Genomic DNA, 25724 nt, shown 5'->3' on the forward strand with positions numbered 1-25724 from the left:
ATGTTTTTTAATATTTGAGGGATATTTCGGTAAAATTTTTATGTTTTGGCTGACAAATTCTTTTTTTTAATAATAGTATAGATAGATTTGTGAGTTTTATTTTTTGAAATAAACATATATGTGAGTTTCGTAAAGGATGAAAAAAAGAGTGTTATTAAAAAGGGTACCGCCTTTGTACCAAAAAAAAGGTACCGCCCATGTGAAATACCAAACGTACCCCGACCTGGTGTGCATAAATAAAACCGCGGAGGAGGAAGAGTCGATCGAAATCCCGAAATTGAAGAGAGCGTCAGAGCGTTTGAAGAGAAATCCCGAAATTGAAGAGAGTTTGTAGAGAAGCGGCGATGTCGAAGAGGTTTGGTAATCTGTTGATCGGCAAGACCTACAGTCTCACAGTCCTCCGCCGTAGAATTTATCTGTTTCGCGAAGGGGAGAGGAGCATGATACTTCCGGTGAGCATCCACTGCAACACTTGTGCCAATCGCATGCCCCAAGGCACCAATTTGAACTATGTAAGACGACGCTCCCTCTCCAAGGTATTTGGCCTCGTTCCCCTTTCATCTTAGTAATTAGGTTTTTTTTTTCCTTCAATTTTTAACCTGAGGTCTTACTAATTCTAATCTAGGGCATTGACCTAAATTATTGGTTTGCAGACTTCTTTGGGAGCTCCAATAGTTACATTTTTCTTCAATTGTACCAAGTGCCGGGCACTCATCCGGATGAAGGAAGACCCAGAGAATTCAGGCTATGTTGTTGAGGATGGTGCTACTGAAGTTCTTGAACATGAGTTAAACTTCTGTTTATCTTTAATTGTTCCCAAGTCCTGATTTATTCTATGTAATCTTCATCTTCATCTAATCATGAAACATGAAACATCTGACTCTAATTTGAAGGTAATAATGACATGTTGCGTTTTGTGTATCTAGTTTATACATTTTGTACATATGATTCTTGTGAATACCATATTTAACAAAAGTTAGTATTCATCTTTTCATCTCTTCCGAACCCCAACCGTACACTAGTTTCTTTTTGTTTTTGATAAAGTAGTTTCTTGTACTTGGTACCTTGTGCTCTTTCTGTACAACTTAAAATTTGAATTCTGGTGTCAAAGATTTTTGAAACTTGTGCCGGCCCTCAGGCACCTTGTGGCATGAAAGAAATTGAAAGTATCCCCAGTTTGATTTTAGTAGTTGGCCTTAACTGTTGTGTACATAATAATCCATGTTTGATGGAGCGGCTTTATTGTCTTGTCTGTGTTACTGTAATGTATGATAGTAGGCTTATGAATTTTGTTTCCACATTCTTTCTTTTGTTTATCTTTGTTCAGAGGTCCAGATTAATTCTTTGTCCTTAGTAATCTTCATCTCCATCTAATGTTTCTTGTAAATTTATTCAGAAATCAGAACACCTTCGAAAGATTCGTGATGAAGATGGTTTGGATCCTGAAACATCTGACTCTAATTTGAAGGTAATAATGACATGTTGCTTTTTGTTCACTATTTATGCATTTTGGAGCATTTGCATAGCATTCCGGCTGACTTTCACTTTATGATGTCTTATTGTTATCATCTTGAGGTCTTGTTTAATGTAGCCCCTTTTCATGGTGAGTCAGGTTTTTCTAAATTTTAGCTATGAAAACTTAATCCTTCTTAGTAAGTCCATTAAATCAAAAAGTGACTTTTGTGAATATCGTAATAGAGAAGAAATGGTTCTTACTTCTCATTCCTCTCATCCCAACACCAACCTGTTATCTGATGTATAGAGTTTCTGCTTAGTTGCTGCTATGTTTGCACGTGTCTACAATTACATATGATTCTTGTGAATACCATATTTAACACAAGTTAGTACTTATTTAGCACAAGTTAGTGCTCATCCTGTCTTCTCTTCCGAACCCCAACTTTAGTATAGTTTCTCTTTGTTTTTGATAAAGTAGTTTCTCTTAATTGGTACTTTTGTTCTTTTTCTCTGATGTTTCTGCTTGGTTGCTGCTATGTTTGCACGTGTCTACAATTACATATGATTTCTGTGAATACCATGTTTAACACAAGTTAATACTCATTTAGCACAAGTTAGTGCTCATCCTGTCTTCTCTTCCGAACCCCAACTTTAGTATAGTTTCTCTTTGTTTTTGATAAAGTAGATGCTCTTGCTTGGTACTTTGTGTTCTTTTTGTACAACTTAAGTTTGGATTCTGGTGTCGAAGAGTGTTGAAATTGGTGCCGGCCCTTAGGCACCTTATAGCATGAAAGGAATTAAAAGTACTCCTTGTTTGCTTTTAGTTGGCCTCAACCTTAGCTTACATATAATCCATGTGTGATGGAGCCTCAGTTTATTGACTTGTCTCTGTTTCTGTAATGTATGTTTGTAGGGTTGTGAATTTTGTTTCCACATTCTTTCTTTTGTCTATCTTTTTTCATAGGTCCTGATTAATTTTTCGCAATTTTCGTCGCCATTTAATGTTTCTTGTAATATATGCAGAAATCTGGGCATCATCGAAAGATTCATGATGAAGCTGGCTTAGATTATGAAACATCCGACTCTGATTTGAAGGTAATAATGATATCCTACTTTTTTTGTATCTATTATTACATTCCGGCTGGCCTTTCACTTTGTGATGTCTTCTATTGTTCTCATCCCCAAGGTTTTGTTTAACATAGTCTTTTCATTGTGAGTCAGTTATAGCTACAATTAAAAACTGAATCCTTCTGAGTAAGTTCATTAAATCAAACAATGACTTTGGTGAATATCGTAATAGAGAAGAATTGATTCTATTCTCCTCCTCTCTCCTCTCATCATAACCCCAAGCTGTTATCTGATATTTAAAGTATCTGCTTGTTGCTACTATATTTGCATGCCTTTACAATTACTTATGATTCTTGTGAATCCCATATTCAACAAGAGTTGAATACTCATCTTGTCATCTCTTCCCAGCCCCAACCTGGTATTGTATGTACCAGTTTCTCTTTGTTTTCGATGAAGTACCAGTTACTCTTTGTTGGTACTTTGTGTACAGCTCAAAGTTTGGATTCTGATGTCAAGAAAAGTTAAAGTGCCGGCCCTTGGGTACTTTGGGGGCTGAAAGGAATTGGCAATACCCCTTGTTACCTTTTAGTAGTTGGCCTCAACATTTGCTTACACAAAAATCGGTGTTTGAGGGAGCCACAGTTGTTGTCTTCCCTTTTTGTCTTCTCTATGTTTATGTTTCTGCAATGTGTGGTAGTATGCCTATGATGTGTCTTTCCCCAGTTATTGTCTCTGTGTATGTTTCGGTAATGTACACTAGTATGCTTATGATGTGTGTTTCCACATTTTCTGTGCAGAGACAAAAGCTTATGATTGGGCTTCCTAGCAACCCAACAGAGTCGTTCACTCTTTCGCTCAAGCACAGAGGTATGCTAGCACTGAGGCAAAGATGAACCATTTGTTGCTGGAGGGATGAAAAAAACCAATTGTTCAAGTGATGTAGTAGAACTATTTTGTGGAACTATGATCATTATGATTAGTTACCTACTGTATTGTGTATTAACTTCTCATTCTCAGCTAGTCTTTCCCCATGTGGAGAATTTCGATTGTGAATTGCTCTCGAGATGATTTTTGAATTTCCACTACCCATTGATATTACGATTGTATGTACTTCCCTAGGCCCTAGTTGGAGAAATATTACTCTCTGTTCCAACCTTAAATATAATATTACTGAAATTCTTGTTCTTGTCATCATTCCTGAATTGTGCATGTCTTTTTTACATGACCCGATGACTCAATCATTTAATACATAAGTAAAAAATCTCACAGATTTTATGGGACAAGTAAAAATTGTTGTTTCTACAAAAAAAAAAAAAAGACAAAAAAAAGGTGCATGTATGATTTGTGGTCATTGGAATATTGATTCACAAAGCGATCAATTTCTATTTTTTTTTGTTTTTGTATTTTTTGGAGGAGTTTCGATCTTTATTTTCAAAGAAGATAGCATCCAAAACGTTATGGGTTTATTTGGAATTGGATGCGGGTTTATTTGGAATTGTTTTTCAGAAACCCAAAAGCACTTTTGAATTAATAAAAAAAAAAAAAAACTCAACTATAAATGAAGAAAACTTGCACAAACTTTGATAATCTGCACACGTTAAATCAATTGTGGCCTTATATTTTTATGGCACGTTTACTTACTTGGAATGGAAAATAATCATGAATCGGAGACAAGTGGAATGTGAGAAGAAAAGAATCAGTATTGATTCCAGAGGAATGATTCCTAAACCCATCTCCCCCCTTCGTAATCGAATTCTTGAGTATTCAGGAATCGATTCCTGATAAATAGGTGGGACCTACACCAATTCCGATTCATGATTATGGAGTAAAAACACCTCTGTGTTTACTAACACATGAATTCTTTTACCTGGAATCATTCCGATTCCTTTATGTGTTAGTAAACACAGAGGTGTTTTTACTTCGTAATCATTCCATTCCATTCCAAGTAAGTAAACATGCCCTTAGTTTTATCAAATGTACTGATGTGTTTTTTAATATAATCAATTATGTTAGTTTTATCAAATGTACTGATGTGTTTTTTAATATAATCAATTATGTCTAGTCATTAGTGTTTTTATCAAGTATTTTGTGAATTGAAAATTTAGATCTAATGAGTTTTTATGTATGATGATGGTTCACTAATGTAAATTATATTGTATGTGACTACAATTTCAAAATACATCGATCACCCAATATTTGGCAAGAAAGCCAAGAGTTAGATAAGATTGATTGAAATTGGTTAGTACAGAGGAACCAGTGATGAAATTAAAAGTGCAGGCACTCAAATGATTTAGAATATAGTTACAAGAGAGGGAGGTAAATAAAATGAAATGTCTCAAAAAAAAAAAGAGTTTCAAAAATACTTAGAAGTAAGTATTGTTGAGAAGCGCGTAGCCACATACTCGTATAAAGCATTTATTTATTTTTTTAAATGCGTATAAAGACATTTCTTTAAAATTATTTTAAAATTTTTTAGAAGCAAGCAATCCCAAACTAGACCGTAGAGAACCCTAACAGCAAAAGGCGGGCGATTTGCCCGCTCTCGAATACAAAATGACACAGTCTCTTTGCCGCGTACGGACTCAGCAATATCGTTTAGTCTTCACATTTTAAAATGTCTCCTCTTCCTTCCTTGGTCTAGTGTTCTCGAGAGAGAAGCAGCAAGCAGGGGCAGAGCAATCGCGGCAAACCATCAGATAAAGGTGAGTCGGGAAAGCCTTGCACAGCTTATTGTTCTACATTCTCTCTCTCTCACACACACAGTGGATACTAGCTAATTTTGCCTCAAATAGAAATCCTAGCTTCCATTTCACTGATCGATTTCCTTATCTAAACTCGGTTCTTAGCTAAGTCTCCGTCGGTGCTAAAATTAACCTCACTTGACCGATACATTAATTTCCACATTCAATTCTTAGTTAAGCTCTGATTTTTGTTGTTTCAAGTTGAAGTTTCAGCTCTGATCACTGCTCTCCTGCAGTGGTATATTGTTTGTTTGTTTTTAAGTAGAAACCCTAACTTGATTTCACTGATTTGGGTCTATTTCCACTTCATTTTAAGCTCTGCTAGCTGCAACAAAGTACAGTGAACAATGGCGGACGCTAGTCCCCCCAACCCCAAGAAACAAGTAATCAAGGACTCGGAAGAACAATTTGAGGACCCAACCCCTTTGAAGAAATTAAAAGTAGGCCGAACAGACAACGAATCTATTGAAAATAACCCTCTTCTTGAAGATCTTTAGTTCCCTCGTTTTGATGCTATTACTGCCGATCACATTCGCGATGGGATACCTATATTGTTGAAGAAGCTGGTATTGTCCTGTTCCTATTTTCAAAATTGTCCTCTATTTATTTTAGTTTCTCTTTCGATTTGTGAATTTAATCCTAGATTGGAATTAGTTCATTGGGAAAGTGGTTTATAATCGGTAATATGTGATTAAATAAGTATACGTGTTTCCTCTTTATAGGAAGAAGATTTTACTGAATTGGAGAATATGATAGAGCTTGGAGCAGAAGTGACATGGTCTACAATTGTATTGCCATTTGAGAAGATTGTTGAACGGTTGACTAAGCCTTGCGAGATTGTCTGTCTCCTTAAGAATCTTAAACACTCTGAAAAGCTTCGTGATGCTCTTAAAGAAGTCTTGGTATGTTGTCTTTCTAGTTACTTTTTTTCTCTATTGCAATGCATCCTGTTACTTTTTTTCTCTTACACTTCTAAGTGATTAAGAGCTGTTCTTGTTTCATATATAGTAGCCATATTTGTCAATGCCCTAATTCAAAGTTCTCCTTCAACGATAACTACAGTATCAGCATTGATACTTTGCCCCTAAGTTCACTTTTCGGGTCCATGAATGCTAAGTTTTTGGTTTCTACTTTGTTTTGATTTGTTTGTGGTTGGATGCTTAATTTGGTGGTGGATTGCAGCCACTCAAGGTGAGTTTTGATATGAAATTGACTCAAAGCAAAGCAATTTATAAGGCCTTCAAATCTATTCGAGAATCTCATGATTGGGAGACAATGAGCGATGCATGGAAACGAATAGTTGAATGTGAGTATTACTTTCAATTATATTGTGCAATCATATATTGGCAATATGCATATAGGCCTGAAGGAACTTCGATAGATTAAACCTATTTCATCTAGCCTTGCTTTTTCTTACACAAGAATAATGAAAAGAAGAAAATTGAAGATCTGCATTTGGTGCTTTAACTGGATCTTATTGTTGCTTATGCTTCTGCAGGGCATATCAAGGAGTCGGACCTGGCCGGTATCAATCTTGATGATGCTAAGAGAGAGTATCTTAGAGATATTGAACAGGTGTGCTGTATTATGTTTACAGAGCAAGGACATGAATTCTTTTTTCTTCTATCAATGTCCTGATTACTGTCTTTCTTTATTTATTTTTTTAAATTTTTTTTTATGCACCTTAAATACTGTCTTTGATATATACGGTTACTCTGTTTACTGTCATCATTATATGAGTTGCTAGTTACTAATTAATATCGGTGGAGGCATATTTTAGCATCTTCATCATCACTTTCTCCTCTTCCCTTGCTCCCTCTTTGAGGAAAGACAAACCAAATCAAAGCCACCCCTAAAAAGTATAAACCAAGATAACACTTTCAGCATTTTTGGACGTCTCATTAATTCTAAACATCTGAGCAGATGAGATTTTAGGATCATAAAATTTCACATGAAACTATGATGGCTTTGGGGAAAGCCTTTAATTAGTTCATCAGTTGCAAGAAGAGCAAAATAAAGGAAAGTGATGATGAATTTCGTAGATGATGAAATTCGAGAAGTGCTACCAGATTAGGAGAGAGAGATAAAGAAGGTTGGGGGTTCGGGGAAGAACAAATTGAAGGGACTTTTTTATTTGATAAGTCAGAGACAGGTGTTGGAGTCTCATGTTTAAACGTACCTGGGTAAGCAATACTGGCTGCACATAATTATTTCTCTGTGTTCTTCTCAGAGAGGGTAGAGGTTAAATTAAACCCCTTTAAGAAAAGTTCTCTCTTCTGCCTTTTATTCTTGTTTCTTCTTTTATGGTTTTTTTTGTATTTTTCAGGGATATTAAATATTGAACTGTTGTCAATTTGTTGAGATAAATATATTGAATAGTTAGAACTACTGCTACGCCGTCCAAAACGAAAGATATATTGAATAGTTTGTAATGATGATCTGCATGTCCTCAGCTTCGTATTGCAATTATTTGATTTTGGCTTGTTTATCTGCAGAAACTAGAAGATCAATATAAAAAATTTGAGGAGAACGTGCTAGACGCCACAGAAGCAACTCAAATGCTAGTTATCGAAGTAGGCAATGTTTTGGGATTGCATATTGGTCTACTTCAGGCGGCTGCGGAACGAGCAATATTGAAGGTTTTCACCTAGGTCCATGTTTCTCTGTAATTGATATTCAATCTTATTTTGTATCACCTTTCATATTCCTGTGTCTCATCAGGGACATGAAGATGCAACGTCTGAAAAGGGGCCTTGGCTATTCACTCTCGAAGATTATGAGCAAATTCAGATGTATGCTGAAAACCGGTCTTTTCGTGAAGAGGTTTACTTTGCTCTTGGAACTTGTGTCTCAACCGGAGATTTAAACAATACTCCAGTCATCGAGTCAATTTTATCACTCAGATTGCAGAAGGCTAAGCTTCTGGGTTATAATAACTATGCCGAGGTACATTTTTTCATTTTAAAAGAAAATTCTTCACAATTTTGGGATAAATTTTTCATGAGATTATAACATATCAGCTTGACGATTGATATCATCAGGTAAGCATGAAAACAAAGTGTGCTACCATTGAAAAAGCGAAAAATCTGCTAGAAGAACTCCAAAATAAGCTTTGGAAAGCTGGACTTGAAGGTAGAGTTCTAACATAGGCTCGTACTTTATGCAAAGTCAACTCTATGATCAATATTTAATTTGCATTTTAAGAAATGTTGCCTTCCATAATTACATTTTTCCTGTCTTTTCAAAGAGAAAACAGTTACAAGTAATGGCTATGATTTTCTTTCTTGTGCAACAATCTTTGAAGAAATATTTTAAGTTGAATATATTGAGGTTGGATTGATTTTGTTGATCCTTGTAGAGATTGAAGAACTTAAGCATATTGCTGGAGAACAGAAAGCTGAAGAAGCTGAGGACTTCAGGCCTTGGGACACCGCCTTTTGGACAGAACTGCTACTTGAAACCAAAGTTCCAGGCTATCAGGTTCAGTCTCTTTTATCTTTGCGCCAATAGTTCTCTCTTTATGTGCTATCTTGTTTTATGAAATAAATGTATGCATTCCGATTAGGATCATATTCTATAGTTACAACTTACAACTAGGATCCTGTTCCAATAGTATTCTTGCTTTTATGAAATAAATGTATTCATTACAATAGTATTCTTGCTTTTATGAAATAAATGTATGCATTCCGATTAGGATCGTATTCTATAGTTACAATATATTCTATCATCTATGCCTTATCAATTGGACAATTTTTAGAGTTGTGTTGGGATGAAAACAACGAATTTCATGGAATTGTACAAATTGCTTTATTGTGTTTTTCTTGCTTTCATTTTGTTTAGTTTACTGATCCCTTTTTTGTTTAGAAAACTTGTTTATATTCCTTTTGTGTTATATATGAAAAATGGGAGGGCACGAACCGGTACTTCATCTATTCCGATGTCAAGGATGCACTATTCCACTTAGCATCTGTGATGTTCGACATTCATATTGCACCTGCTGATGGCACAGCTCCGGTTATTTCAAACTCTGCTTTTGTGTTTCTGATTTGATTTGTTAAATGAATAGTAAGTTTTCATCTAATTCACACTACGTTATAAATCTGATTTATTTCTCATTTTCTAAATCTCAGGTTTGGCACAAGGATGTGAAATTATATTCTGTCTCAGATTCTCACACCACTGTTGGATACATATATTTCGATCCATTTTCTCGCCCTGAGAAAATGGGTGGGGCAGCGACGGGTGGATTCTTTTCCAGAACTGTAGATTATGACATGAGTTCTAGAAGGTTGCCTATGGCATACATTTTCTGTAATATAAGTCAGCCATCAAAGGAGATCAATCAGATTTTTATGTCTTTTGATGAGGTAAATTCAATTACACCTTTTATCATCATCTCATGGATAATTAACATTTTGTACTTAAAATTTAACTGTGCTGTTGACCAAATTTATAATCCAATGAAATTGTTGCAGGTGCGAACTCTTTTCCATGAATTTGGACATGCATTTCAGCATGTACTGACAAAGCAAGATGAAGTACTAGTGGCTGGTTTTCAGAAGATAGAGCAAGATTGTGTTGAGGTACCCTCCACATTCATGGAAAAATGGTGTTACCACTGGTAAATTCTCTTTCCAAATCCTTTGGACCAGTAAAATTATGTACTTTTGTACTAATCGTTCCAAAGATTAGGAATAGGAAAGGATTAACTTATGAAACATGTTTTCTCTCTTTTATCACACATTTGAAATTCTATCTTCTTACTCCACCTTAGAGGAACATTGTCCTGTGAGAATCTGTATCATTTTTATGAAGCTTGCATAAGGTCTCTGCGCTTCTATTGTACAAACCCTTCCATATGACAATTGCAATTGACTAGATTGCTTTATGCATCATAATCTTATAGCATCTTACAACTTAATTCTGTCGTAGTTTTGATCTATTTGTATATGTTTCTATACTTTTTTTTTTTTTGGTTATTTAACTTCCAGTAAGGGTTATTGGCCTTTAGTGCAATTCCCAAAACTCAAAACCCAATTTTCTTCTATGCAACAAATATTGAGCAATAGTACGAATCCAAAGTTTCTCACATTAGTGACTTGTTTTCTTATTGGATTCTCTAGGGACACTTTAAGAAGAATTGCAGGAGTTCAACTGAAGAGAAAAGGGAAAAAAGAGAGAAGAGGTGGAAACTTGCAGCCTCTTAAAGATAAAACTCCAATTTTGGATACTCTTGATGAGGTGAGTGCACCATATGGTTGTTACGCTTTCCTCTTAGCTGCTTTACTTATTAATACTAGCTTGCAAAAACATTCTGCATCTGTGAGAAAAGTCCCATTAAAAAATAGTAAAATTATTTTAAAAAAAACACAAGAAGAGAGAGTTATGGGAAGTTATCAACAAAAAGGAAGTTTTCTTCCTTTTCACTATTTTTTTCTTTCTGTTTTTTGTTAATTACATTTATAGTCTTCATTTATTAAACATTTTTTAATATCATGATGTGGGAGTATTTGAGTATTCTCACACTCACTTTGGCTAACAAAGTAGGTTTCCTTAAATATAGGATAGATACAAATCTTTTTTGTACTACTTTTGCATAAAACATAAAGTTGGATTAGAACAAAAATGAGAGAAAATTAGATTTAGTAAAAATGTGCAGTTATGTAAACTATAGGCACAAAACACCAAACAATTATAAAAAGCTGAAAAGTTAAAAAGAAAAACATGAACCGGTACAAAGCTACTAGAGTACCCTTACTGAGAAATAAAACTACGTATATAAGCGGAAACCCTTGCTTTATTATACTTCTAAGATATATTATTTAATGCAGATAAGGACGGCAATTGTTGATTTAGAGCTGCATACAAGTTATACACCTGCTGGGTCAGAGTCTATTCATGATGTTTATCTTCGACCACGAAGTGTGATTCCTGTACATCCTGGGGACAAGTCAATTTGTACCTGGATCCATATATTTGGAGGTAAATTTATTTGAACTTTGAATAGAGGTTTTAATCTTTAATCTCAGCTGACTTTATATGTTTACCTATGTGTTACTCTTTTGTTTAATTAGGTGGATATGAAGCTGGGATGTATGGCTATAAGGTATTCATAGTTAGTTTAATCTGTATTCTACGATTTAATTTATTGAATCATGGACTTTTATAATATTTGTACGATTTCTATTAAAATTTGTATTTTAAATGAAAATTGCTCGATTTTGTAGTGGTCTGAGATGTTTTCGACCGATGCTTTCTCAGTATTTGAAGATGCCGGACTGGACAATGAAAAGGTAATTTGGAGAGTGTTGATCTTAAATGTTAAATAGCAAGGTCACTGTTTACATGACAACAGTTTACACATCTAAAGTGATTTGATATCTTAAAAGTTAAAACAGGTTCTCATAACAAAAGGGTGCGAGTTCCGAGATTCTGTTCTTGCTGTTGGAGGTGGGAAGGCACCCGAAAAGGTTAGACAAATTATTCATATTTGCATTAGTTCTTAATCATTTTCTGATTCTCTTTTTACTTGTTTTTTTCTTTTACAACTATGGGTGATTCTGTTCATGTTTCCCCATTTATTTGTCAACTATGGCCTCATTTCTTACCTTTTTTTTTTTCCCCTTCATACCTTTAACTATTATGTGCACCTATTTGTGGCAACGCGAAATTCAAACGGTGGCTTGATCATAAATTTTAAAAAAGAAATAACAAAAAAAAAATGAAATTCAAACGGTAGAAGTGAAAATATTGAAAAGAACTAGGTGGTAGAAAATATACAGGTGAAGGGAAACGTGAAAGCATGACTTGTATTTGTCAATTACATGCTACCTGAAACTTTAATCGTTAAACAAAATTGCATGGAAGTAATCTGATGAGTTTGAGTATCAGCAAACCATCAGCGCGATACATGTTTTCCTCATCGTGTTTAATTGACATCAATTTCAGATTAGCAAGTTAGATGTTATTTTGGGACATCATAAGGCCATAAGACTATGCTAGCTAGTTCTCTTTTGTTTTCATTTGTTTTTGCTGATCAAGATTTATTTTCTACATTCATTTTATGGTTACTAGAGTTAATAATTTTGATTGTAATTTTCAGATTTTTGAGGATTTCCTGGGACGTCAACCTACATTGGATGCACTAGTCAAGCACAAGCTTAGTTTGTAGGAAAATTCTGAAATACCACACAATAAGTAGTCATGAGTTGAATATCAACCAGAAGGAAGGGGTATGTAGTTCTGAAGCACTTAGGCCTAGAAACAGAGACAACTAGGAATCAGTTAAGCAAGAAGTTCAAACCAGAATTCAGGTATCCATGCATCCTATCACATATACAGTGGATCCATTCTCAGACTTTTGAACTTGAATCACAAGGTAGAGAAGATATACAAAAAATCAGGATTACAAAAGGACACCATTTTGTTGGTCATCACAACCACAATTAGCTGCTACTCAAGTTATAGAAAAGGATTGTATTTTACTCCAAATCAAGAATACAAAAAGATTGAATGTTACTTGTGAGACAACAATCTGTGTTTAATTTAGGACCATCGATTAGCAGGAACCGCCAAACTGAAATGAACAGTATGTTTCGTGACTGAGCTTTACCACTTTTATTAGCTTCGAAGTAGTCGGTCAAATTGAATTATCCATTTGCTACGCCTAGAGGGATAAGGAACGCAAATTCAAAGATAACATTGATGTGCGATTTTCAGATGAACCATCGACCAGCGGCAAACAAACATAGCCAAGGGGATCATTATCTCATATCACCTTAAATTTTAATCTTGAAAATCTGAGGAAAAATAACAGCAGAAGTCACTAGGAAGCATTATCAGCAATCCTCTTCGCATTCAGTCACTAGTTAACAACCTATTATGGGCATTGGGCAACAAGCCAGAGAGAGCTCTGTAGTACAGGTAGCACCTAGTCTAATTTGGGCAAGTTTCTGAGTTAAAATTTGGCAGACTTGACAGAAAATTTTCCATTGGGAGACAAACGCCAAACAGTTTTCTCATACACACTAGCACCTCGGCAGCCTCCACCATATGCCCAAAATTTTTCCATTACCATGACACGATGTATATCATGAACAAGATGCAAATCAATCAGAGACAAGTAAGTTCTGCAAAGAGATTGGAATAGGCTTCGTTGCAATCAAAGCAAAGTTATCCATACCAGTCCAACCTACTGATACCGGAAAGAGATGACTACATTAATGAAGTAGTATTTCCCCTCTATATCAAAACCAATGTACTGAGATATCTTAGTAATAATATCATTGTTAGCAATGACAACTTTGTGTGAACAAAAGAAGATTATGCAGATATGAACACTCTTTATCATAGATTTTATGTAGTAACGTCTACGCGACCTCCAATGATGATCTGCAGTTTGTAAATGGAAGATAAGTTAGTTTCCAATCTATATTCTGAAACTGCCTTTACATTCCACTCGACTGTGCCCAAGAGAAGTGAAAAAAGCCTCTGCAAGATACTGTAACCTGAAAAACAATAAACTCATCCCAAAATCCAACTATCAATGAAATGGATATTAGACTATGAAATTATAACTCATAAGTTGTTCAAGCAACCTCTAAATATTGACAGCATGCATAAAGCTTTTCAGAGTAATTTCATTAGGCTTAGCATGCCATAAAAGCTTCTATGGTAACCCTTATGAAGCACAGATGCAAGGTGTTTAACTGGTGATCCACATATTTATATCACCAGTATTCTGCACAAGACGCATATCCCATCCTGAAATTGGTATAATCAATTGACATCTCTAACAATCATCATCCTTTTCGCGACATTTGAAATAAGTTTCACAGCAAGATGGGGTTCTTTATAACAGAGTAAGTGGTTATGAAGGTGCTTTTATGAGTCCATATGATGTCGCCAGATTCTTGTTATGATATGTAAGATAATCTTCCTTCTGGTCATCCTCCAAAACATGAAGTACTGCAGAAGTAGCTGGCACATGTAAGAGTCGTTTAATCTTGGGCAACAAGTCCCCTCCCTTTTTGTACTTTTGACTAGACTCTGGCTATATTATCATCTAAAATGAAGATATGTGCAGCATTTCTTATAACTACCAAGTTCACCCCAGTATTGTTAAACAGTTATCACCATTCTAAGCCTGTACGAACCTATGGCAATGTTCCATTTCAACCCAACCAAGTGAGAGTATGAACAAACCTGTCCAGTGCCCCATAAGTTTTAGTATACAGGTTTGTGAAACTTCTTTTCTTTAGCACCAAAGCAACTTATGATTGAGAGGTCCTATTATTGCCATGCCATTTTAACAACAAAATACAAAAGGAAGATGGCAATCTACTACATAAACTTTAGCTTAACATGTCAGATTTTTGGGGTATCTACTGCCTTAAAAACTATTGGAAAGTGTTGCCATAAGGATTTACCAAAAAGTAGCTTTCCTGCAAGGATCATTAAAGGAGAGTTGATTCTAAACCAGAGACAAATAAAAAGATACAATGACAGATGAGAACCTGAAGAAGTGCAGTCATGCAAGATATGGAATGCCTGGGAGTTCTGATCTATTAGAATAGAAGTTCGACCCAAAATGCTAGCGTCACCTTGCATCTGCAAGATCAGGATTCAGGAGTAAGAAAAAGAAAAAGGAAAAAAAGGTGAGTATTTGCATCAAAGATTCAAAGGTATCACCAACTACTTTTGTTTGGGTGACTGAAAGGCCCAAACAAGTTGTCTAACTAAACCTTTATTTGATCTCATTGGTATGTAAAGAAATTAGTATCACAACCTCATTTTGTTCACTTAATGGCACACTTCAAGTCATTTTAAAGGCTTCTTATTCTACTATATCTCAGATGTCATGGTTAATTAGGTATTTTACAAATTTTCATCCCTCCAATAGAAATTATAAGCTATTCATAGTAGTTTGTGCTTACCACCCGAAGTAACTGAAATCCAATACCCTGGTAAAGAGAAATAGGTGTGGATCGTTTGGATCTTGATCACATAAGGACCACCCATGCTCATTCCATAACAACCCATTGGGGGACCTAGATCACTACTGTACATTCCACCTCCATACATCTGAGAAGACACAGCTCCATAGACAACATAATATGCCCCATATATAGAGCGCACCAGAACCTCCCAGGCTCCCACATACATGCTGTTGCCACTTGCTGCATATCCTTCCTCCATATAGTCCTCCACTTCCACCATATGAACCATACGTTCCAGGCATTTGAGACCCATAACCTGAGTTATACTTCACAGTAGAACCATAGCCTGTAAAGTTTAGGGTTGATGTTAGTTCAGTTAAAAGTGAGGTTGAGCTTTACTCAATTGAGTTCTATCTCCAACTGGAAAAATGCGATATTGTGCAATTCACAGGGAGTCCAACAGTTGTATCCTCAATTGTCAATCAAATACATCAGGTTGTAGCATACTGTTGTATAACTAAACAGTCCCAGCTTTGTTTTCGATCTACCTGTGTGATAAACAAAACAGTTCTCATACATTATATCAATTCTATTCACACCATTAATAAGGATGTGGTTGGTTCCTTATACTAGAGTATTAAAAGTGTTCAATATTTTATAATACACCCGTTCCAAAACAAGTATATTCCTTAAATAGACATACCGTTCCTGCGTTCCATATGATTTATAAGGGCAGTTTGCAGAAAGATAAAATACCCTTATGATTTTCAATCAGTTAAACAAAGACAAAACATATTATCTAGCAGATGTATACAGAATCTTCTCAGTACAATTTACCATACCGACGAAAGTATACCTTCTGCATGTGTTACTTCATAATTGGGTGCCTTGACGAGCAATGTGTTTTAGGTTGCGACGGGTCTAGATTTGATTGGTTTGCTGACAACTTGCATGTCCAAATTGCATATTTTGATGGTTTAATCTACAAATCTCAAGGTCTTGACAGTGGTTCTATTGTTGATAATTATCTTCAGAAGGCTGAAGATTTACCTTCAGTTTTTGCTTCTTTTTCTATAAGTAATTTTTCTATAAGTGTTTCAGAGCAGTATTTCATTGTACATGGAAAAATTGTTGGTGTACGTAGTATACCTTTTTGTTGGTTCTAGATTAGCTCTAGGATCATGCCATTTTTGGCCTTTATGTTCTACCCATTGGGATGCCCACTTGCACGATTTCTATCGTTAATTCAATGAATTTTGCCTTAAAAAAAAAAAAAAAAAAAATCACCACCTTGCTATGTTAATAAAAAAAAAAACATGTTTTTGTTTAAAGATATCTCTATTTGTGTTTAGCCCAAACTCTAGGTTACTTGATCTAGTGGTAATAGGGTTACATTAGAAGGATTTAGATTCATATTCAATGTATGATTACTTTCCTTGTATGATTTGGATTCTATACATTGTAATCCTCTATATAAAGAGGCCCCTATTATCAATGAGAATATACATCAAATTCCTCTCAATTACCGTTTTCCTAAAACACGTTATCAGCACGAGCCCTAACACAAGCTATAAGCCTAAAATCGGATTAGCCTCGCCTGTGCTACTACTGCCCCCGCAGTCCCCGCGTCACAATTCAATGCTAACCCTAGCTACCAGGTTAGCCTCGCTGCCCCTGCAGCACCTGCAAGCCCCGCTTGCCTCCTGTCCTCGCCCCCGCAAGCCCTGCTTGCCTTCTACCTTCGCGCGCGTTTGCTTTTTCTGCGAAAGCTCGCCTCCTCGCGCAACCCCCATGACTCCGCACCCTGCGACACCGCGACACTCCCGCAACATCGCTACACTTCCGCGAGATATCAGTATAGTACCCTCGCGCGCGCTCGCTTACGCTCGCCTGCCCTAGCGACTCTGCTTCTTCTCGCCTCCGCATCCTCGCGGCTCAGCATCCTCGCGGCCCCGCATTCTCGCGGCTCTACATTCTCGCGACACCGCTACCCTGCGACACAGCAACACATCCGCGACACGCCAACAACCCCATGACACGCCCGCGACACCGCGACCCTGCGACCGCTCAACCACGCGGCCACGCGACCATCTCTCTAGTCTGTTCGCCTAGGACTAAAGCTCGCTTTGCAATCCTAAAAGGTAAACTTTTCTAAAAGTTCCCGTTTTTGAAGTTTTCATTCTTTTCTTCTTTTCTCGGGGACTTCCAACATCCCTTCTTCTACCCCCCTTTCTTCTTCATAGGGGAGACCAAAAGCCGAACTGTGGGGGTTCGTGCTCACTCCAAGCTTGGAGCTTGTAGAGTCCTCCAAACTTAGAGTTTGTTGAGAAGAAAACGAGCGACCACATACATCGTTGTTTCGATCTAATCCAACACCCCTCTTGGAATCAGATTTTCTTGGAAGCGACTACGCTCAGAAAATCCCTAAATTTCTTGGAAACAACTACGCTCAGAAATTTAATAGTTTTTCGTGGTAGCCTTTTTCGCTCCGAAACTAACCCTAATTTCTTGTTCTCTTTCAGGATGAATAACCTGAATAAACTGGACTTCGCTCCATTGGGAACAACTGGCTCTGGATATCACAGGTGGGTTCGTGATGTCCGCTAGCATCTCAAAGCTGATGGAATCTTGGATATGATTCTCGAACCTAGACAGGACGTGCTAACTATTGAGCAAGCTCAAGCTTTGAAAGCAAATAGAGCAGCCTTAAAGGCAAATAAGGCGAAAGCCACCATCCTAATGACTCGTCATATGGATGATTCGCTCCAGTACGAGTGTATGAATGAAGAAGACCCCAGAAGGATATGGGTCTCACTCGAAGAAAGATTTGGCAATGTCCGTGACTCCCTGCTTCTTGACCTAGAAGTGAGATGGCATAGCCTCCACTTTTGTGATTTCAAGTCAGTTCTTGATTACAACTCAGAAGCACTTCGCATTAAATCCTTAATGGAATTCTGTGGTAAAGAGATCACAAATGCGATGTTGATTGAGAAGACTCTCTCTACCTTCCCCGTCTCTGCATTGATGGTTACTAAGAACTATCGAATCGATGTTACTGCAGGACGGATCACAAGGTTTCATGAGCTTGTTGGAGCTATGAATGTCGCTGAAAAGCATGACAACATCCTTGTGAAGAACTATAATTCGAGATCCGTAGAAACAGAGCTTATTTCGGAATCCAATTATAGTCATGCCCCTAAGAGAGGGGGTCAAGAGCGAAACCCTAATCTTAGGGATACTTCTGGACGTTTTGGTCCATATAATCGCTATACTTGGGAAGGTAACCGCCAAAATAGGCGAACACGGAACCGAAGAGGTCAACGTGGAAAGAGAGAGGGAGGCAACGCCTCTGGCCATGTTGGTGGCGCCACCAACACTAAGAGCCATCTAAATGATGCTTTCAAAGCTCCTCAATCAATGGAGTCCAAGAAAAGAGATGCATGTTCTCGATGTGGAGTATCCAGTCATTGGGCACACATTTGTAGAGCTCGTGAAGAAATAGTCACTGCCTACAAAGCATATTGTGAAGCAAAAGAAGCTCACAATGTGGAACAAGAAGATCAAGGAGATGATCTAGAGTGAAGGGTTGAAGACTACAAATCTGGCTGGGATCAATAGATCGCCAATTCTGTTTAAGTCTTTATTTTTCCAAGAGATGTAATGGGAAATTGCCATTTTGCATTAGCTAGCATTTGGATTAGATTCCCCTAATGGTTAAGAGACAATGATGTACTCCGTTGGCTTATGAATACAATTTCGAGTTCCTTTCATTATGACTCCATTTTGATTATGAGCATAATTCTTTGTGACTACGATGGCTTGGCCATTAGTATTAATTCAAGGACATGGAATAGCCAAAGTTCCTCTTGCCAAATGGCACCTTGATTACTGTCACAAAAACTCTCTACTCTCTTAGGGAAAATCGCACCTATGAATAGCCAACGGATTCCGTGCGAAACCGCATGTAGAGAACTGAAATGAGTTCCTTTGCAATACCTCTAACGATTGCGAACAAAGGCGCATCTTAGAGAAGTTTATGTGTCCCTCTAATGGACTCTATGTCACTATTCGAGCTATTAAATCCAATGAAGTTATGAGAGAAGATCTCTTGGATTTAGACACATATTGGCTTTGTAACGACAGGATAGATCATCCTAGTCATGATATGATGATCCGTCTACTAAAGACTTCACACGGACACCCATTCTTCAGAGTGAGAAGAAGCAAGAATAGAAAATTGATTCCCGGACTTAGCGTAACTGCCGCTACCGCCGCATCCGGCGCTGCCGCTGTCCTTAGCCGCTGTAGGGCAGCGAAAGTCCTTTGTGACAATTCCATAAACGGTGCCAACCATGGCCACTCCGCCATGAATGTTCCTTCCCATGGCCATGCCGCCATGGATGCCACTTTCCATGGTTCCACCACCATGATGGGTGATGTAGTCACATATTTTGCTTCTAATAGCGCTACAAACGCTTATGCCTAACCAAACTCCTCATTGGTTGCTTCTAAGGCACCTCGCTCATTTTGCTTAGGGAAATTAGGACTGAGACCGTCCTATGCAAAGGATATAAAAATACTTATTATGTTCTTACATAGAATCTGTGGGAATTCTGTGGACTGATCCAACCAACTTGCGGACGTTTAAATATCTCATGATGTTGGTTGACACGCAAACACGCTGGTCACGTGTTGTACCATTGTCCACTTGTAATGCTGCTTATGCTACACTCCTAGCACATATCATACAACAACGGGCTCACTCCCCGGATCATCCTATTCTGTCAATTGGACTTGACGATGCTAGAGAGTTTACATCAAAGACTTTCGATGGTTATTACATTGGGACTGATGTTGGACATCATATTACCATGAACACACCCAAATGGTCTCGCGAAAACGACTACGATGGTAGTTCGGTCATTGGTAATGCGCACCAATCTCCTTATATCCGCTTGGGGTGATGCAATATCGCATGCAGCTATGCTAGTTCGTCTACGACCCACCGCCACTCAATTTACCTCTGCGTTACAGCTAGTGATTGGGTACAAGTATCGTACTTACGCATATTTGAGTGAGCCATTTATGTGCCAATTGCGCCGCCACAGCGCCCTATGATGGGTCCTTATAGACGAATGGGCAACTACGTTGGATTTGAGATTCCCACAATCGTCCGCCACTTAATGCCCTTGCTAGGCTATCTCCTTACCGCTAGATTTGCGAATGTCACTTTGATGAGACAGTCTTCCCATCGTTAGGGGGAGATAAGAACACAGATGTTCAACAGGAATGACAGGAATTGTCGTGGTCTGTCCCTACTATGTCTCATCTCGATCCCTGTTAAAGTGACGAGATCACACAAATAAGCTGTAAATATGCCTGCAAGAAAGGACATCCCTATAAGAGGACGTAGCACCACCCTACATGGAGGTAGGCATGGTGCCAACGCCAAAGAGTGTGGCACTCTGGCGTTACAGGTCATGGCCCCAGCTAGGATGCGGGGGAGGCCCGTAGGTTCGAAGGATACTTTGGCACATTCCAATCCTTTGATCATCAAGACTCAAAATCCATCACATGAGTATCTTCTGGGTTATGGTTATCATTGGGGGACGCCTCAACATCAGAACCTATTCCTGAGAATATAGAGATCTATGAAAATTACACTAGTGTACATGAGACGCGGGATAGAAACTTCATCATAATTGATGATGTAGTTGTGCATTTTGTTGCGCATAAGTTTATTGAGTCTGATGATATCGAACCACGCTCCGTTGATGAATGAATGCCTACGTAGAGAGATTTGGCCTAAATGGAAAGATGCGATCCATGTTAAGATGGATTCTCTAACGAAGAGGAAGGTTTTCGAGCCAGTGATGCCAACACCTCCTATCATAAAACCTGTTGACTAAATGGGTCTTCGTTAGAAAGCGTGATGAGAAAAAGAGATGGCAATCTCACCTTATGGCGCAAGACTTCTCATAAAACGCCCTGAAATTGACTACGATGAGACATATTCTCTCGTAATGGATGTCATTGCACTCCACTACCCTGTCAGTTTGGTAGTTTCTGAATAACTGATTATGCAGCTTACAAATGTGTTCACTACGTATCTCTATGGGGATCTAGATACGGAATATACATGAAGGATCATGGTGAACTTCATTTACCCAAGTCAAGTGGCTCTAGACCACGGAGCGCGTTTTATAAAGAGGTTAAAACGCTCGCTAAAAGTGTCTACTTGATTGGGAAGAGATATGCCCACGCGTTTCCATAACAAGTTTCGGATTCTATCGCGGTTCATGTTGGACATGATCTTTATTGGAAGCCCTTCAAGAGTTAAAGGAAACCGTTGAACACTTGAAATCCGAGTATGAGATGAAGGATTTTGGAGAACACGATTATGTCTCGGTTTGGAACTTGAGCATCGTGTTGATAGATGCTTAGGCATTTTAACAAGGTCAAGCCTTCAAGCACCCCCATGATCGTCCGTAGTCTTGATCCTGAAAAGGATCTTCTTCGTCCAAAGGATGATGGAGAAGATATGCTAGAGGCAAAAGTGCCCCACATAAGTACAATAGGCGCATTATTGTACTTAGCTCAATGCACAAGACCGGATATCTCATTTGCCATGAACTTGTTAGCTAAGGTATAGCTCTGCGCCAACGCGATGCCATTGGATTGGTGTAAAAGATATCTTTCAATACTAGATGTACGACTGATATGGGCATGCTTTATCCCTACAGAGAGATGATGGATTCGGACCCATCACACACCAAGAACGACGCCAACACTGGCTTGCGTCCTCTATCCCCATCCCAAAACAACATGTTTTTTGGAAGGTTTTGCTGATGTTGGGTATCTCTTTGACCCACACAAAGGTCATTCCCAAAATGGTTAAGTGTTCACCATGGGAAAAGACCATGATATCTTGGAGGTCTACAGAACAGATCCTAGTCGGTATATCTTCGAACAATGCAGAGATTATTGCTCTTCACGAAGTGGTTCGTGAATGTATATGGATTGGATCCATAATTACGCATGTTCGAACAATTGTGGTTTGAAGTCTACCACAGATGAGCCTACGAGCATTTAGGATAATGCTGCTTGTTTTGAACAAATGAACCAAGGCTACATCAAAAGCGACAACACCAAGCATAATCAGCGACAACAGACTCTCCTCAAGATCAAAGTGAACTAGGTTCAATCTGAGGACAGTGTGGAAGACTTATTCACTAAGTCATTGCCTAAATTCCACTTTCGAGAAACATGTTGGTAGCATCGTTTGTAGAAATTATCTGAACTCCCATAATCGTAGTCATCAGGGGGAGACGTAGACATCAGGGGGAGATGTCTACATGTTCATCTCGAAACGTGAAGGCTGTGTTGTGCTCTTTTTCCCCTTCGACCGAGGTTATTTTTGTCCCACTGAGTTTTTGTTACTCGGCAAGGTTTTTAACGAGGCAACGAGAGAAGCACGGCGTTTGGACAACACAAGGGGGAGTGTTTAAGGATATCTCTATTTGTGTTTAGCCCAAACTCTAGGTTACTTGACCTAGTGGTAATAGGGTTACATTAGAAGGATTTAGATTCCTATTCAATGTATGATTACTTTCCTTATATGATTTGGATTCTATGCATTGTAATCCTCTATATAAAGAGGTCTCTATTATCAATGAGAATATACTATAAATTCCTCTCAATTACCATTTTCCTAAAACAGTTTTTATTATTATTTTATTTTTTTATTTTTCACACGCGCACATAGCACCTGCATAACCGCATAAGGCCAGTTCCTTTCATTTGTGAGTGTTTTATGAGGAAGAAAAAAGAGTATTATTAAAAAAGCGACACAAAAAAAAAATTAAAATAAAAATAAAGCAGCACTGCCCTTGTGAAATACCAAACGTATCCTCTCTCTGGTGTATTAATCCAAAAACGCCGAGGAGGCAGGTAAACCGTAAACTCGACCGAAAATCCCCAAATTGAAGAGAGAGAGAGAGAGAGAGCAACAGAGATGAAGTTCTGCAATATATTGATCGGCAAGCCCTACAGTCCCGCTCCCAGTTTCCACGTACTTCGCCATAGAATTTACCTGTTCGGCGAAGGAGAGACGAGGGTGTTACCACTGAAGAGCATGATACTTCCGGTGAGCATCGGCTGCAGCACTTGTGCCAATCACATTGCCCAGGGCACCACTTTGACCTATGTAAAACGGCACGGCTTCTCCGAGGTATTTGGCCATCGTTCTCCTTTCATCTTAGTAACTAGGGTTTCTGGTTTCTAGGGTTTTCTTCAAATTTTAACCTAATTTCACTAAGTGGCTAGGGAATTAACCTTATTTCATACTTGTTTGCAGACTTCTTTGGGAGCTCCAATAGTAACATTTGTCTTCAATTGTACCAAGTGCCGGGCACTCATCCAGATGAAGGAAGACCCAGAGAACTCAGGCTATGTTGTTGAGGATGGTGCTACAAATTTTTTTGATGAACATGAGGTGACCGTCTGTTTATCTTTAATTGTTCCCAAGTTCATGATTTGTTCTCTGTAATATTCATCTTCATCTAATGTTTCTTGTAAATTTGTGCAGAAATCAGAACACCGTGGCAAGATTAGTGATGAAGATGGTTTGGATCATGAAACATCTGACTCTAATTTGAAGGTGATAATGACATGTTGCTTTTTGTGTATCTAGTTTTTACATTTTGGAGCACTTATGTAGCATTGGGGTTGGGCTTTCGCCTTCTGATGCCTTTCTATTGTTCTCATCCTCGAGGTCTTATTTAACACAGCTCCTGCATAATTAGTCAAGTCTTTTTCAATTATAGCTGTAAAAATTGAATTTCTGTCTTAGTAAGTTCATTAAACTAAATGATGACTTTTGTGGATCTCAAGTATTTCCCAACCTGTTATCTCTTGTATAAAGTATTTTGTGAATTTCCTTCTTGTTGATGCCACACGTCGATGACTATTGAATACCATAATTAGCACAAGTTAATTAGTACTTATCCTGTCACCTCTTCTGAACCCCAACCTAGTAAAGTATGTTTTAGTTTCTCTTTGTTTTCGATAAAGTGGTCTCTTTTTGTACAACTTAAAGTTTGGATTCTGGGGTCCAAAAGTTTTGAAACTTGTCCCGGTCCTCAGGCACCTTGTGGCATGAAAATTCTCGTCTGTGTTTCTGTAATGTATGGTAGTAGGCTTATGAATTTTGTTTCCACATTTTTTATTTTGTTTATCTTTGTTCAGATATCCTGATTAACTCTTTGTAATTTTGATCTCCATCTAATGTTTATGCAGAAATTTGGACATTATTGTCGAAAGATTCGTGATGAAGATGGTTTGGATCATGAAACATCCTACTCTAATTTGAAGGTAATAATAACATGTTACTTTTGAGTATCTATTTATACATTTTGGAGCACTTGAATGGCATTCTGGCTCGGTTTTTACTTTCTGATGTCTTTTATTGTTCTGATCCCCAAGTCTTATTTAATGTAGCCTTTTCATGGTGAGTCGGGTCTTTCTCAATTGTAGCCAGAAAAACTGAATCCTTCTTACTAAGTTCATTAAATCAAATGATGTCTTTTGTGAATATTTTAATAGAGAAGAATCGATTCTATTATTCCTCTCCTCCCCTCTCCACTCATCCCAACTCCAACTTGTTATCTAATGTATAAAGTATTTGCTTGTTGCTGATATATTTGCACGTCTACAATTACATGTGATTCTTTTGAATACCATGTTCAACATGAGTTAGTGCTCATCTTGTCGTCTCTTCCCAGCCCCAACTTAGTGAAGTATGTACGGTTTCCTCTATGTTTTAGGTGAAGGAACTAGTTAGTCTTTATTAGTACTTTCTGCTTCTTGTGTCATAAAGTTTTGAAACTTGTACTGGCTCTCAGGTACGGCTTGAAAGGAATTTTGACTGTATCCCTAGTTACCTTTTAGTAGTTGGCATGGCCTCAACATTGATTGTGCAAGCAATCGATGTTTGATGGAGGAGCCACAGTTGTTGTCTTCCCTTTTTGTCTTCTCTATGTTTATTTATCTGTAATGTATGGTAAGGCTCACGTGTTTTCACATTTTCTGTGCAGAGACAAAAGTTTATGATTGGGCTTCCCAGCAACCCGACAGACGTGTTCACTATTTCGGATAGCTCAAGCACAGAGGTATGCTCGCACTGAGCATCTTTGCAAGAAAACCATATGTTGCTGAAGGGGTGAATAAAATCAATTGTACAAGTGATGTGTTAGAACTATTTTGTGGAACTATGATACTTATGGTTAGCTACCTACTATGTTGTGTATTAACTTCGTCCCGTTTTCATTTATAATCTTTTTCCTATGTGGACATTCTTTGAGAATGTCGCTTGTGAATTGCTCTTGAGATTTTTTTTTTGAATTTCCACATCCCATGATAACTGTATTAGTGCTTTCTTTACAAGATTTTTCAAAATTATGCAACAATTTTCATGCTTAAACGTGATGTTTTTTTATGCTTAAACAGAAGAGGTTGCTATATA

At 37.8% G+C, this 25724-nt stretch overlaps 3 protein-coding genes across 4 annotated transcripts; all 3 read left to right on the top strand.

The window, feature by feature from the left end:
• The first annotated feature begins 262 nt into the window (after positions 1-262).
• LOC112178937 (splicing factor YJU2) lies at positions 263-3717 on the top strand. Its single transcript, XM_024317217.2, has 5 exons — positions 263-536; positions 654-788; positions 1397-1468; positions 2479-2550; positions 3321-3717. The coding sequence occupies exons 1-5, from the start codon at positions 345-347 to the stop codon at positions 3414-3416; spliced, it is 567 nt and encodes a 188-aa protein (XP_024172985.1). The 5' UTR covers positions 263-344; the 3' UTR covers positions 3417-3717.
• Positions 3718-5041: 1324 nt separating this feature from the next.
• On the top strand, positions 5042-12808 carry LOC112178256 (organellar oligopeptidase A, chloroplastic/mitochondrial-like). 2 transcript variants are annotated; one of them, XM_040512107.1, is made up of 18 exons: positions 5042-5225; positions 5581-5830; positions 5987-6166; positions 6447-6570; positions 6763-6839; positions 7760-7903; positions 7986-8210; positions 8306-8396; positions 8623-8744; positions 9171-9278; positions 9395-9631; positions 9740-9885; positions 10388-10505; positions 11096-11246; positions 11339-11370; positions 11492-11557; positions 11663-11734; positions 12367-12808. In XM_040512107.1, exons 3-18 carry the CDS (start codon positions 6014-6016, stop codon positions 12433-12435), a joined length of 1935 nt encoding a protein of 644 aa, XP_040368041.1. In that variant the 5' UTR covers positions 5042-5225; positions 5581-5830; positions 5987-6013; the 3' UTR covers positions 12436-12808. The 2 variants fall into 2 exon arrangements, 1 of the variants encoding a protein (XP_040368041.1); XR_005804098.1 differs by lacking the exon at positions 11096-11246 and having other exon boundaries at positions 12367-12443.
• Positions 12809-23178: 10370 nt separating this feature from the next.
• LOC121050865 (splicing factor YJU2-like) lies at positions 23179-23927 on the top strand. Its single transcript, XM_040512255.1, has 3 exons — positions 23179-23432; positions 23559-23696; positions 23790-23927. The coding sequence occupies exons 1-3, from the start codon at positions 23217-23219 to the stop codon at positions 23892-23894; spliced, it is 459 nt and encodes a 152-aa protein (XP_040368189.1). The 5' UTR covers positions 23179-23216; the 3' UTR covers positions 23895-23927.
• The last annotated feature ends 1797 nt before the right edge of the window (positions 23928-25724 follow it).

Source organism: Rosa chinensis, chromosome 7, assembly GCF_002994745.2.
Source record: "Rosa chinensis cultivar Old Blush chromosome 7, RchiOBHm-V2, whole genome shotgun sequence".
Classification (NCBI taxonomy): Eukaryota; Viridiplantae; Streptophyta; class Magnoliopsida; order Rosales; family Rosaceae; genus Rosa; species Rosa chinensis.